Consider the following 13,568-nt stretch of genomic DNA (forward strand, 5'->3'; position numbering starts at 1 on the left):
CAGGATGCTGCTGAGAGTTTATTTTACAAAATCTGGAGGCCACTGGTGAGCCCCAAAATTTGTCTGAACTCCCTCCTCTACTTTCTTTCTGGTCAAACTAACCAAGCCAGGCTCATCTTGGAGCTGAGGCTGCATCAGGCTGGCCCCCTTGCCAGGCCTGCCATGAACACAAAGGGGACAGGCACCCCAATAAGACTCACCCCTTACTGAAGAAGCACATCCCAGCTGCAGATGCCATCTGCTTGACTGGGTGCGAGGCTTGGAAAAGTCACCCAGCACTAGAACTGTACAGAAGACAAAAAAAAGAAACTTCACTTCTGATTTCAAAAATCCATTTTCCCCTTTTCTGTTTGATGGTCAACCTGAATCCAAAATTATGCATCAGAAATTTGAAGCACCAACACAGCAGTGAGAAGAAGGCTCCATTTATTAGGGGAATGGGTGACAAAGGAACAAAAGCCAGACAGCTCCCATGCTCCACAGCCACAAATGGAAAAACAAGGTAAAAAAAATAATAAAAAATTAGTGAGATGAAAGATCCTCAGGAAGGAAAGGCTGGGGTGTTTGGAGCTGAGCTGACATGGGTGTAACACCACATATAGAAGTGCACCGCAGTACTTCAGCAAGATGCTCAAGAGTACAGAGAATTTAGGAACTGAAAGTCTCAACAAGACATTAAGTTCCTCATTGCTGTCCTGCATGAAATGCTGATCCATGGGGAACAGCAGAAGTTGTCTGTAATCATAACGTGTTAGTGCTAGACCGGGAGCAGAGATCTGACTAGCAGAAGCAGCTAGCTGAAGGAAGTGAGGAAGAGCAGTAGAACAATATCTAATTTCTTCCCTTCCCGAGAAGGACAAATGCATCCACCCAACAGCAAAGGAACCGGGGGGAAATTTTTCCCTTGGATCCTCAAAGAGACGCTTCATCTAAGTATTTCTCAGGGGAAAGCAGAAATTGTACTTGTTTAAAAAAAAAAAAAGTAAATCTCAACTACCTCCAAGGTCAACAACACATCACAAAACAGTAAGAACAATACAAGAGCCAACATCCATTTGAAGCTTTTATTAAAAGAGACCCATAATTCACAAGTCTACAAACAAAAATCAACCAAGATAGTGTTTGGTTCTCTAAGGGAGCACAGAAAGCACCAATAAGAGTTCTCACAGGTCAGCGTACTGCTCCAGTTCAGAAGTAAGCTCAATCTGCCACTTTGTTTTCCTAGATTGCTCTTCAGAATACATTAATAGTAATCAAAATAGTCCTTGCTTAGTCTTTCACAAACCTGTTAGCCTTTTCAGAACATGAAAGAAATCTCCACTTCGTCATATCTTTAAAAAATAAAATAAAATCAAAACAATGAGTTGCAGAAGGGTTAAGTTACTGCAGGCAAAGTAATATAAATATAATTTTTTATTCTAACAAAATATTTTCTCTCCAGTCAAGCAACTTATATAAATTTCTTAAGCACTGGGGCACACAAGAACTGCCTGAAGTCAGCCAAGAAAAGCTCGCTCACCTCTGTGCACCTCATCATCTACTCATACAGCAGCTCTTCGCTCAGTGCAGCCAGTGCTCAAGAAAGCCAGATGCTCTTCCCTTTTAGAGTACGATTAGTTTAGTGTAAGAACTTATGTCCAATTACATAAGTGAGGCTTTATGGTTAACAAAAACAAAAGAATCTGATAAAGCACTCCGCAGGAGTTACTAGAAACTAGCTCTGTTCAGGAACAAGCCTTCCACAGAAATTACGGAAAAAGCGTAATTTTCATGATGAAATGTAAGAACATTTTTGCAGAGTGCCAGAACTCTTTCCACAGTTTTCAGTGGCAAGCTCTTAAACACATCAATTTTCATGTTAATGACGACTTACATGAGGTTATTGCTAAGTCTGTGATCTAATATTAAATTCCATGGCTCGTACTTTTTGAATAGAAGCATTAGAATTGTATAGTTCAGTCTCTTCAGAAATAGTTGCTTAGTCCAAAAATAAGAGGTAGTCTTCCCTCACATTTTCTACAATAAAAATGAAACAGATTGCTTTCAATATGGCAATAAAGTTGTCCAACTTGAGAAGTTAAATATTCCATGACTGCATCGACTCATTTCACAGCAACTTGGTTACCGCAGCAAAGCTTCCACACTTCAGCCATGGTTGTATACTGAGAGGAGATCAAGTCTTAGCTGTTGAGTTGAGCTACTCACTGAGTATTTTAGGGTGGTGTAGCACATGCTCACGGGTTCAAATAAACAGCCAGGTGATTCTTCCTCAGTATCTGTGTTATTTACCTCAAGGTGCAGAGGGGAGCTTAAGCCAAATACTTTAAAAATAGGGTCTATGCTTGCAGAAAAATGTGGTGCATGATTCTGCTTCTGCAGCGTTAGTTCTCAGTACTGGAAACAAAGTTGTGTGTACAGGAACTTCAATGTGTTTCTGCTTTTGCAAGTAGGGCAAGATGTTATTTCAACACGCTTCTGTGTGCCATTGTCGATAAATAGGAAGAATAATTGTCTGGTAGCTGTAAAAAATAAGATTAAAAACATGCATCATGAGAGGCATGCTCCTCAGCTTATTTGGTCTGATTCAATTCCATTTTCCTCATTACATTTTTAACTACCATTAGTGAGACTGTTTCTGTGAACAAGCATACATTAAGCATTCTACTCAGAGGTTAATGTGCTGGCTATTTGAAACAACAAACCAAGGTTTTGAAACAGCCATTTTAGACTTCTACTCATTACTATTAAAAACCCTACTTTGTTACTAATACCTGAGCGCCTAGTTTGGAGAGGTATTTATTCCTGAAACTAAAGTCATCAGCTTTTGGCCGTAATTTAGCCAAGTCATCTTCATTTTGACGTCTGAGTCTCTCTTGTTCTTCAGCTCTGGAAAAGAAAATTCATTTAAGAGACTTGCACTGAAGAGTGCAAACCCAGCAACTATCTTGCGTACAGTGGTTTTATTTCCTATAAATAAAAACGCTTCTAATGCTTGTAGATGAATTTTGGATATTAAATTAGAAGAAAGCTGTGAATGAATTACACTAAGTGTAAAGAAAGAGAGAGGCTATTTTCTGCAGTTTCCTTTTATTTAGATTGCAAGACTTCAGTAGAAAGATAAATCTTTTGATTTCCACAGATTACAACATGCTCAATGAGCTTTTGTAAAAACAATTGAATATCCCTTTATTAAACAGGTCTTCTTCACTCCTTAAAATATAAGATTACAATACAAAAAGAATCAATTGTCAAAAAGGCAAGTAAAAGACCGCTCAGCAGTCTTCAGAATTGACAGCAGTCACCTACAAAAGAGTCGATATTTGACCAGACCATCGTCGGTCAGTCATTTCCTACACAACCTGAAAGGGAAACAGGACTGAACAAAGCTCTGAACATGTTTAGCTTAAGACAGCGGTTTGCATTAAGACAGTGACAAAGGCAGTAACAGTGACCCACTTCTAAGGAAGGCAGTGAACCTTATTCCAGTACATAAAATGCTGTTAAGAAGTCTCCACCCACACCAACATGGTACAGTGCTGTACATAGACGCTTTATGCTAGTCTTTATTTTAAAGATGAATGTGTTTGTCCTGGGCTGCAGAGTGCCCTCTCCAATGACACAGCTGAAACAGTGTAAAACACTGTAAACCGATTTTGTTCAAGTGTTAAGAGATGAGTTGGCATTAGTTAAAATTAGTTACAAAGCATAAAACTTAACCATTTTCTGTAAAATTCTCAGTGTTAATCTTTTGAAAGAGAACTATTGTCCAGTGCTGACCACCAAACTAAGCAACACAAATTCTTCAAGTTGACATGATGCTGATCAAATGCTCCCCACTTCTGGATGATATTTGCTAATCAACTTTCTTTTCTGCAAAAAACATTGTAATAAAAATTACTGAAAATATTACTCTAAGGCACTATATCCCACAGCATACTCTAAGACATCTTTCACAGTAAATTCTGGCAGTGTTATGCACATGGTCAGGGCAGATTGAGAAGCGGCTCTATTTGGACACAGGTCTCCTTTGTTCCCGAGCACAATGTAGGTTCTTTTGTTCTTTCATTTGTTTTAAAAAAATGGCTGTGATGTTTTGCCTCAAGGATGATACTCATCACAATTAAGTCTGCCTGCTCACCAGCTCTGGAAAGCTTTTGTTTCCTTCAGTGTTCCTCATGACTGATATATAACAAACCAGAACAACAATCAAGAAAGTGTTACATGCCACCACAAGTCACCAGGCAAGACTTTGTTGACAGGCTGTTGTGTTTTTTGTTGTTGTTGTTGTTTTTTAATATATATTAAGTATCATCATATGCAAAATTTTATAAAAGTCCATGACGTACATATGTAAAGTGTCTTTAGTATCAAGGTATTTATCTGGAAAGAACTTAGATACAAGCTGTGAGAAGCACAGTATCTGCAGGTAAAGTGTAGTTACCTATTAAAAGAGGTAAAGCATTTCAACAACATTACATGCAAACAAACTTCAGGATCTGAAGGGACTCACTGAGCTGAATTAGGTCAGAACAGGACATATGTCAAAGAAATTCCACGTTGCTCATATGCAAGCAGCTCAAATTCCACAGAAGTTATCCTGAAAGCTGTGGCTGGGTTCCATATTAACATTTGTCACGGAAAAGCTTTTCACCGCAGCCAGCATTTATGGCACAGATGTGACCACAAACTGAGCTTGACACTACAGTTTTCAGAGACATGTTGGGTTAAGACTTCTACATAAGACAGCAAAAGAAGCAAGCTGAACAGGAAGGGACCAGAGTAGGGTTTCTCCTGAAGAGGGATCTAGTTTTTAATGTGACTTAAAAAATTAGTCCATGCATCACTTGACATTAAACCCAAGTAATGTTTCTTGCTGACTCCGTCAAGAACACACCATGTAAAATGGCAAGTTTTAAAATAAATGATACAAACTTTTAAAAACTACACCTCTATTCTGCTCAGTTGGACGGTTACTGAAATTAATGAGGAGAAATTGTAAGCAAGAGTGCCAGGAAGGGAGACCTGGTTAATTGTTACTTCCTTTAATTATTCACAAGAGGTAAGAGTATGAAATCCTACTACCTTGAAGGAAAGAAAGTGATTTTCAATACAAATGTCTGAACTTAAGTCTCTTGTAGGTCTGCCAGTAATCTACTTAATTACTTGAGGTTCAACATTTTGTAAGGACGCTGTTCTTTATACTTACTCAGTTGCAGCTACTTTTTGCAGTTTTTGCCTTTTCCTTGCAGACCAGTTAAGATCACCACCTGCAACAGATGACGTAACTACTTTGAAGCTTTAAAAATCAATTTATTTATTTTATTAATTCTGTATCTTTGATATTATACCTCATTACAGAAATTCTCAGAGCATTTGACAGAAGAGATAAGTCATTTTCACAAAAAATGATGTAAATAGAAGAAAGCAACTTCCTCATAATCAAATAAGCAAGCAAAAATCAGGAACTACACTAAGCTCTCAAGCCTGACTCAGGTTTTTGCTGAGTAACAACGAAGTTTCTCTACAACTCATCACACTTCCCCATAAAATTAGAGAAAGCAAAAGCAACTTGGAAAGAAACAAACTAAGGTAACCCCTCTAGATCTTCCAGTGGTTACAGCTTCAAGAAGTAGCTGAGAAAGACCACTACTTGAAGGAAAGTCTACCAAGTTTTGCAGATACATACAATCAAGCAGTTTACACACAAAAATAGCTTTTTCTAAACTGCTTATCTGCATGATATCCTACACATTTGTTCAAGTTAGCTGGAGGGGTAGGTACTTCACCCTGCTAATCAGCAAGGTTCACACTACAGCACCAAGGAAACACATTTGATGAGGACAAGCCTTATCCAAGGGATAGCATCAAATCCATGTGCTATAGCATTTGACACCCAGCTGTACACCGCCAACTGTAAACGCTTCATCTTAGTAACTTCATGAATTCCTATGAAAAACAAGCATCAAGAGACACTAAAAGCACTTAACTTACCTGTGAGATGATTCACAAAATACAGCATGACTACAGCTATCAGTGACACTAAAAAATAAAATAAAGAAGTTTTAGCTGACAGAAAGTTTACTGCAATAACATAAAAGCAGCTTTAACATCCGACCGAGCAACAATTAAGATTTTTTTTCATGACAATTGTAATGAAAGGGAGCTTTTTGCAGCAGCATTTTTATCACTTTTGAAAATTCTGCTATGCTCACAAGCAGCATGGTAACTCAGAGAAAGTTTTTTTCTTCATATTAATAGAGAACCCTGATACAAACACAGGCTTTAAGAGCATCATTCACCTACCCTTTCACTCACTCTGCATTTTTTCCAAACATCCACGCTATTCACAAAGTCACTTCAGAATAAAACACAAAATACTTCACTAGGTACAAGTCTCTTTCAACATTGCTTCAGCTGAAAATGTCTATCCAACTGCACAGACACAAAGGAGTTACTTAGCATGTTACAGAAAATATGTAGAGAAGCCAAAGTCTCCTCAACGCACAGAATCTATTTTCAGTGTTTTCACTACTTACAGCAAACACAAGCGCTGAAGAAGACCTCAAGAAACAAGTATCCTCTTGTGTCCAGAATCACCCCAGCTGCTATAGAAATAATTGCCAGACCGAGATTCTGGATAGACTGCATGCTAACAAAAACAAAGGATTACCACTGTGTAAAAGCCTTTTAAAGAACAATCAATATTTTATTTTTATCGAACAGCAAGATTAACTTCTCTCCATATGTTAGGCAGAGCCACAACTCTGTTTTCGCAGAAGTTACTGTGCATCTGCTGCAACCACCCACTGAAACTACAGAAGAACTCTTCCCAGACTGAACTTGAACAGAACCAGCAACCTTTAACTTGTTACAACTACTTGGTATTAAGTGGTTCCACAGTACAGGGATGTCATCACTGTAGAGCAACATAACAGATCTCAGTACTTACAAGCCATAAGCAGTTCCCAGCTGATGTTCTGGAACAACAAAGGCCACCATGGGCCACAGGGCACAGGCAAGCAAGGAGTAGGCCACTCCTAGTAAACACTGGTGAAATAAATAAATGACAAGATGCTGGATGAAATGTGTTTTTGCTGTACGGTTCTAATAAATGCATGTATTAGTTTTCCCCTTCTCCAAAAACAGAAAGGAAGAGCAAAAGTAACTTGTTTTTGCTATGTTCTTCTAAATAAATATGCATATTTAGAAGAAGAGAGAACTCTTTCCAGAAGTGGAAACACTGGTGGGCACTGCATTCAACTTTGTAAACCTAATTTCATAATCTATTTCTCAGGCCCCAGGAAGAGGAAGCTCACAACAAAAGCTTTTATTCAAGTTTACAGTTATCAAATATAGCATGCTAGAGACAGTTTAAAACCATTAGAAGTGGCCTACTTATGACATTAATAGCTTCAAAACTACACCAACATAACAAGGGAATATTTAAATAGGTTTTAACACTATCTATGCAGTCAGAAGACACAAAACATACAGAATAATTAATCAGCAGCAAAAATTCTTATTTTGCCAGATTTAGCTATCAAAGTCTCTTTGAGACACTGGTTACCATTGCTATCCAGGGGTTCCAGAAGGTGAACGCCAACATAATATGAGCAGCAAGCGTAGTTACTACAGCACATAGAACCCAGATGATATTCTTCCCAATTTTATCCACCAGGAATCCAAAGACAGGGGACATGGGTGCCGATATAATATACACAATGCTATAAAAGAGTAAAAAAAAGAAAAAAAAATTCCGTTGTAACTTCAAACCATAAAATCCACACACACAAAGAAAAATAGATTCCAGAACTCAAAACTCCCCAAACGTCTCAGGCCACGAAGACATTCATCATCCATGAAGGAAACAGCAACATACTTAGAACTTTTGGAATCACACACCATCAAGTGTTTTGCCAGATCCCAAATACTTCTTCAAAACAAGGAAAATTTACTTATCAGTGCTATTAAACTGTTTCCATCTACTCTGAAGGAAATCACTAAATTCCACAGTAATACACTTCAGATAGAACTTTTTCTTTCAGATCCCTCAACCAGCATATCTAAGACATCTTTACTTAAGCAAATGTCTCCCAATTATTTCTCAGCCCATGCCAACTCTATCTATCCACTGAAGCAAAATACAGATACACATACACTCCTAAAGCACGGTAGTAGGGCATCTACTCATTAAACTAACCAAAATATACCTGTCAATTGCACTTGCTTCTTGAGATGAAAATCGGAATTTCTCAATAAAGAAAACCCTAGAAGTAAAGAAGTACAAACTTAGAACGATGCATACAAGAATAATTATCAAACACTCCAAAAGAGATCTCATTTAGATGACTCAGAGTCTCAAGATTTTTGTCAAAGGACTATTTACATTGCATTTTGCAGAAAACATTCAAAATACATAACCAATACATAACACAGTAATGAGACATTAGCAGTAAGAGGTTTTGGAATAAATGCACAAATGAAAAATAGGCACCTACATTGCTGGCCATTAAAACACCTCCAAGTAATCTCAGACTTTCCACTTTACAACATAAAATACGCATGAAGCTCACAAGGTCTGCTTCTAATTATATTCAAATTCCAATTGAGTTCTTGCATCAAGTCACACGGTTCAGAGAAAAAAGTCTACACACAAATGCTTCAAGCTTCAGCTTGATAAATTAAAATTAGCAGCAAAAGAGCTTTAGTCCAAAGCTGTAACTATGTTTAAGCCCCCAACTCAAATTCGATGGTGTATGAGCATTGGAGGAATCCTATACAACAACTGTCCACAACTTTCTGCACCAAATCTTGTGTCATGGTTCAATCTAAATAGAGTTTTAATTTGGCAATGGAACACATGTTATGCTTTTGAGTTCTGACAACTCACCTACACAAACGAATGGTATTTCCCACAAAGCCCAGCAGATAAGGAAAGTGTAAGAGTTGTGTGCAGCACAGACTTACTAGGAGACCAGCGGTCCCGTAGCCATCTGCATTTTTTAATCATCAGCCGCACCTCCTACCTTATAAACCACATTACAACTAGTGAAACCCTGGCCAAACTCAAGGGGAAAAAGAGCTGCACTATGCAAGGTGCTTACTTCCCAAGACCGATGAAAGGAAAGACCGCTCCGTAATAACAGACACAGATTAAAAATATAAGCCACAGTGACAAAGAGAAGTCCTTCACATCAGTCAGCTTAATCACTTCACCTGGAACGGAGGCAAAAGACAATATTGTTTCAGTCAGCACAAACATATCTGAAATTCATACACACTGAATAGACATTCAGGTGACCGAGAGTCACTACTGAAGTATTATGATCCTGCCACTATCCACATTCTTGTATGAAGTTCACACAGTGAGTAGAAGCTAAGAATACAGGTTCTAGATCAACAGCACCAAAGTGGAGAACTCTATCTCCTCCATTAAGCCGGATGTACAAGTTCTCCAAAGTTTTTTTTAAAGCTGTCTTGTGCAGTAGAATTAAATATAAACACTTCCTTGAAAGAACAGCTTGATCAGCTTGTGAAATTAGTGCCTGAAACGTCACGCTATATACTCAAACAGAACTTGAGAACCAAGTGTATTTTCAATTGGGCTAAGTTCTTCCACGCAGAGAACTCAAAACACCATACTGGTGGAAGAGAGCGGCATGTTTCTGCACACCCACTGAAGGAAAGAAGACCGATTTCAACAAAACAGAGTACTGGTCCAAACTGGTGTGAACTGGAAGGTTTTCCACAAGCTCCACAAATAAAACATTGAACAACCACAGAGATCTGCTCTAGAATAAAAGAATCAAGTCCAAGGCACGTTTGCCCACAGCACTCACCCGTTTTCCCTTGCTCTTTGCAAAGGAGTTTCTCTGCTCTCTTGTCCAGATAAGCGAGGATTAGCGCACAACCCAGTGAGAAGAGACACGTTATGCCACCTGCAAGAAGGTAAGACAACACAGTTAGCTGTTGAACAAAGCAGTAATTGGGCTTTTAGACACACAGGGTAACATATCTTCACATATCTAATGCAAGCTCAGTTAGGTTAACACCAGTTTATGTACAAGACTCAACAAGCTGTGCAGCTCAGAATAAGGTGTAAATATTGAAGTCTACCAGAGGAGGCACCTGTTTGGAACTGCAGTACAAACACCAACTGTATTTATTCCACAAATATTACCACCACTCCCACTCAGTCAGTCCTTATCTGCGCCTTGCAATAACAGAACCAAAGCCAAGGCCTTGTTAACACCACCAAGGCGTTAACACTAACACTCGTGGCTCTGAAGAAAAGGAATGCTGATCCAAAGGGAGATGTAATTCTGCTTTTACACATCAGGCAGCTACACACAATCTGTGACTTGATGCCCTTCAGATTTTTTTTTTTTTTGATATTTCACTGCTGTAAGACACAAAATTGAGTTCTGCAGCCAGAAAAATCACGCAGCATTTTACTAACTTCATAGTTAGTAGGAAATCAGTAACGTATACACATACCATTCAAATTCAGAAACCCAAAATATCAAGTGATATCAATTCAAAATTATTACTAACCTATCATGAGAGTTATGCCAAGAGTACTGTGACCACTGTGCCCCAGAAGATGTTGAACTCTGGAGTAAATCCATCCCATGATATTCATGTTCACTGTGCTCCCCTAGGCAGAACAGACTTATGTAATGAATAATGCCTGCCACAATTACATGAATTCAAAAGGAACATTAGTCAAACTGCTTACTGAACACGTAAGGACAGATAAACAGTCTTTATTTATAAATATCTGTTAAAGACAGATAAAACAACACCTGGAACATCAGCCACCAGCAACACAGACAAGCCACACCCGTTACAGTCCATGAATCAGAGCTACACAGCTTTAAACTTACAATTCTGGCCATGCTGAGTTGTAATCCAAACACGAGATTTAGCTCTTTGCCTTTAAACCAACTGACTGCATACGTGTTCTGTGCCACCGCTAAGGACTCTCCACCTATTCTGAAAAAGGGAGGCATAAAACAAAACACGTTAACATGGGAAATAACAAGAAACAGCCCAACGCTTGCTATCAATACCAATATGAGAGTATTTCAGAGGAGTTTCTCGTGGCACAGCTGCTGACCCCAACGACACCAAAAGCAGCATCTTATCAGACCCCAAAGAACTGTCCACCCCCCAGTAGAGTTAGTCAGACTTTCTAGCATTTTCGTTCTGTGGAACATTCCAAACTAGGAGCAAATATGACATTTGCTCTCGTTTTTACCACTACCGCAGCCCTTTTGTATTTGTTGTTGCTAAGAATTCCCTTTATTCGAGAAAGTAAAAATTAGAGAAAGACTAACCCAGTTTTGTCAGACTACTGAGTGCCAAGTCTTTATTTGGGGACTTTTGTAATTTCTGAAATCAGTAGGTGGATGTTCCAAACGAAGAACAACTGAGAAGCCGTACTTATTTTCTAATTTTGCATTAGAATGGGAACAAGACTGAAGCTTTTTGCACATCTCAACTTCAAAGATGCCTTAACAGCCAATGATTTTGTTGGAGCGCAAACACAGCCGCAGCTTTCTAGGATGCAGAAAGCTGATCCTACATGATAGGGCACACAGCACGCTCCTCTAGACTTACCCAAATACCAATCTGCCTGCTTCCATCAGCCAAAAAGCATTAAACAGTGCTCCCAAGGCAAAGATCACCTGTCAAATAAACATTTAAGAAGAATTATCATTTCAAATTTGGAGCGCGAATCGAACTAGAACCATCTCAAAGCAAGATGATTTTCCCTTTCTGGGCCCAGAGAACTATTCCACATCCACTTCCTGCTCTTTCCTTTTTATTTTACTCCTCTGCCTTATGCATTAACCTGCTGGCTACACAAAATCCATCCTGACCCACCCTGAGTACACACTACTATCAGTGAAGCCATCCAAGCTTTTTTCTCCATCCCACTCCCAGCAGAGATGCTTCTGGTATCATCCTTCGCCCTCTCACTTGCACTTACCTGCCCAACACAAACAAAGATACTAAATATTATAGTGCCCAACCTGTAAGAAAAATAGAACAATTTAATGAATAGATCGATTCCTTTTCTCCCCTGTAAAACACAGTATTAGACATACAGTAAGGAAAAAGGGAAGGCAGATGCACAATGAAAGTTCTGTGTAATACATGTGATAGCTTGACAATTTCATTAAAAAGAAAGAGATGCAGACTGGCATTTTTGAAGCTATTTTACCGAAGACATAAAAGGAACAGAAACTGGTTGTACCAGCAGAAGTTCCTAGGTGGTGTGAAAGTGTGAAAGAAAAAGAAAGAACTCTGCTGCGTTAAGTTCTTCATGCACTTTACCTCTCCCATCCGCTAAACGCGAATGACAGCGGGATCACACCTACCGTATTCCAAATACTCTGTCTATCAGAAAGCCTCCAAAGAAGCAAAGCACCACATTGGGCCAGGAATACCAGGCATAGAGCGCCATGAACTGTGCCGTGTTCACCTTCATATCCTACAGGAACAGGAGGAAAATTTGAAAATAGGTAAGTAAATAACTTGCTCCTCAGGTAACTACAAAGTCACAGAATATGCATCTATGTAAGAGTACTTAGAAATAAGCACACTTTCTGATCAGAAAGTACAAGGGGATGTTTGGTGGTGATTTCTGCTGGAAATGGCTATTTTAGAATGAACTGATGCACGCTGTTTTAACGCATAGAGATTAAGACGTTCTCGGGGGCTCCTAAAAGAAAATCACCCACCTCTTTTCAACCAGAACGCAGCAAATGAATGCCACCAGCACCTCTGAGGGGCTCAGCGCTGCTATTTTAACCCCGCACCCCACGCACCAGGCCGGGCACCCCACCAGCAGCACCCCACGGAGCACCACCCGGGGCCCGCACAGCCCCCAAGGGACTCACCGCCTGGACCTGCGTCTGCAGGGCGGCCGGGTTGTCGTAGCAGAAGTAGCTGCCTGTGGGGAGAAGGGGAGGGAGGCCTCAGAGGGGGGGGAGAACGCCTCAGGGGAGAGGAGAGGAGGCCCCGACCCGCACCGGCCCTGCCCGGGGGCTTCCCCCCCACCCGCCCAGCCCCGCACCGAAGCCCAGGAAGCACATGAGCGCCAGGACGAGCAGGCGGTGCGCCAGGCGCTGCGGGTGGCAGGGGGACAGGCGGCGGGCGGGCCCCGCGGCGCCGCCGCCGCCATCGGAGCCCAGCAGCGCCCGCTCCTCCTCCGCCATCGCGCCGCCGTCATGTGACCGCGCCGTCACGTGAGCGGCCCCCATAAGGCGCCGCGCGGCGGTTGCCGTGGTAACGGAGCGCGGGCTCCTCCGCGGTTGCCATGGCGACGGGCAGGGCCTGCAGCGGGCGGCCTGCATGGGGAAGCCTCAGGCGGGGCGCAGGGATGGGGATGGCGACCCCCGGGCAGCGCTGCAACCATGAGCTCACACAGCCCCTAAGGCCATCAAGTCCAAGTGTTAACCGAGCAGCCGTGGCTACCACTAAACCGTGCCCCTAAGCACCACGTCTACAGCTCTCTTAAACACCCCCAGGGTTAAACACCACCCACTTCGTCCTGGGCA

General features: G+C 40.8%; 1 protein-coding gene across 3 annotated transcripts; it reads right to left on the reverse strand.

Annotated features, from left to right (window-relative positions):
- Positions 1–1,050: 1,050 nt before the first annotated feature.
- Positions 1,051–13,226, reverse strand: MFSD1 (major facilitator superfamily domain containing 1). Of its 3 annotated transcripts, XM_032193459.1 has the most exons (17): positions 13,085–13,226; positions 12,909–12,961; positions 12,387–12,499; positions 11,996–12,038; positions 11,623–11,690; positions 10,887–10,995; positions 10,555–10,657; positions 9,840–9,938; positions 9,105–9,216; positions 8,211–8,267; positions 7,568–7,724; positions 6,950–7,047; positions 6,537–6,649; positions 5,992–6,039; positions 5,207–5,267; positions 2,772–2,886; positions 1,051–2,519 (listed from the first exon to the last, which is right to left on the reverse strand). In XM_032193459.1, the coding sequence occupies exons 1-17, from the start codon at positions 13,224–13,226 to the stop codon at positions 2,460–2,462; spliced, it is 1,551 nt and encodes a 516-aa protein (XP_032049350.1). In that variant the 3' UTR covers positions 1,051–2,459. The 3 variants fall into 3 exon arrangements, with proteins under 3 accessions (XP_032049350.1, XP_032049351.1, XP_032049352.1); XM_032193460.1 differs by lacking the exons at positions 1,051–2,519; positions 2,772–2,886 and adding an exon at positions 3,054–3,870; XM_032193461.1 differs by lacking the exons at positions 1,051–2,519; positions 2,772–2,886 and having other exon boundaries at positions 5,203–5,267.
- Between the last annotated feature and the right edge of the window lie 342 nt (positions 13,227–13,568).

The sequence above is a fragment of the Aythya fuligula genome, chromosome 9 (genome assembly GCF_009819795.1).
Source record: "Aythya fuligula isolate bAytFul2 chromosome 9, bAytFul2.pri, whole genome shotgun sequence".
Classification (NCBI taxonomy): domain Eukaryota; kingdom Metazoa; phylum Chordata; class Aves; order Anseriformes; family Anatidae; genus Aythya; species Aythya fuligula.

Bases quoted from the DNA above. Each gene is read 5' to 3' on its own strand.
- MFSD1 (XM_032193459.1), bottom strand. From the start codon at position 13,226: ATGGCGGAGGAGGAGCGGGCGCTGCTGGGCTCCGATGGCGGCGGCGGC. The intron at 11,691-11,995 runs GTAAGTGCAAGT...TTTATTTGACAG, and splicing joins TCTTTGTTTGTGTTGGGCAG to GTGATCTTTGCCTTGGGAGC. The intron at 6,040-6,536 runs GTAAGTAGTGAA...TTTATTTTTTAG, and splicing joins CTTCAGCGCTTGTGTTTGCT to TGTCACTGATAGCTGTAGTC.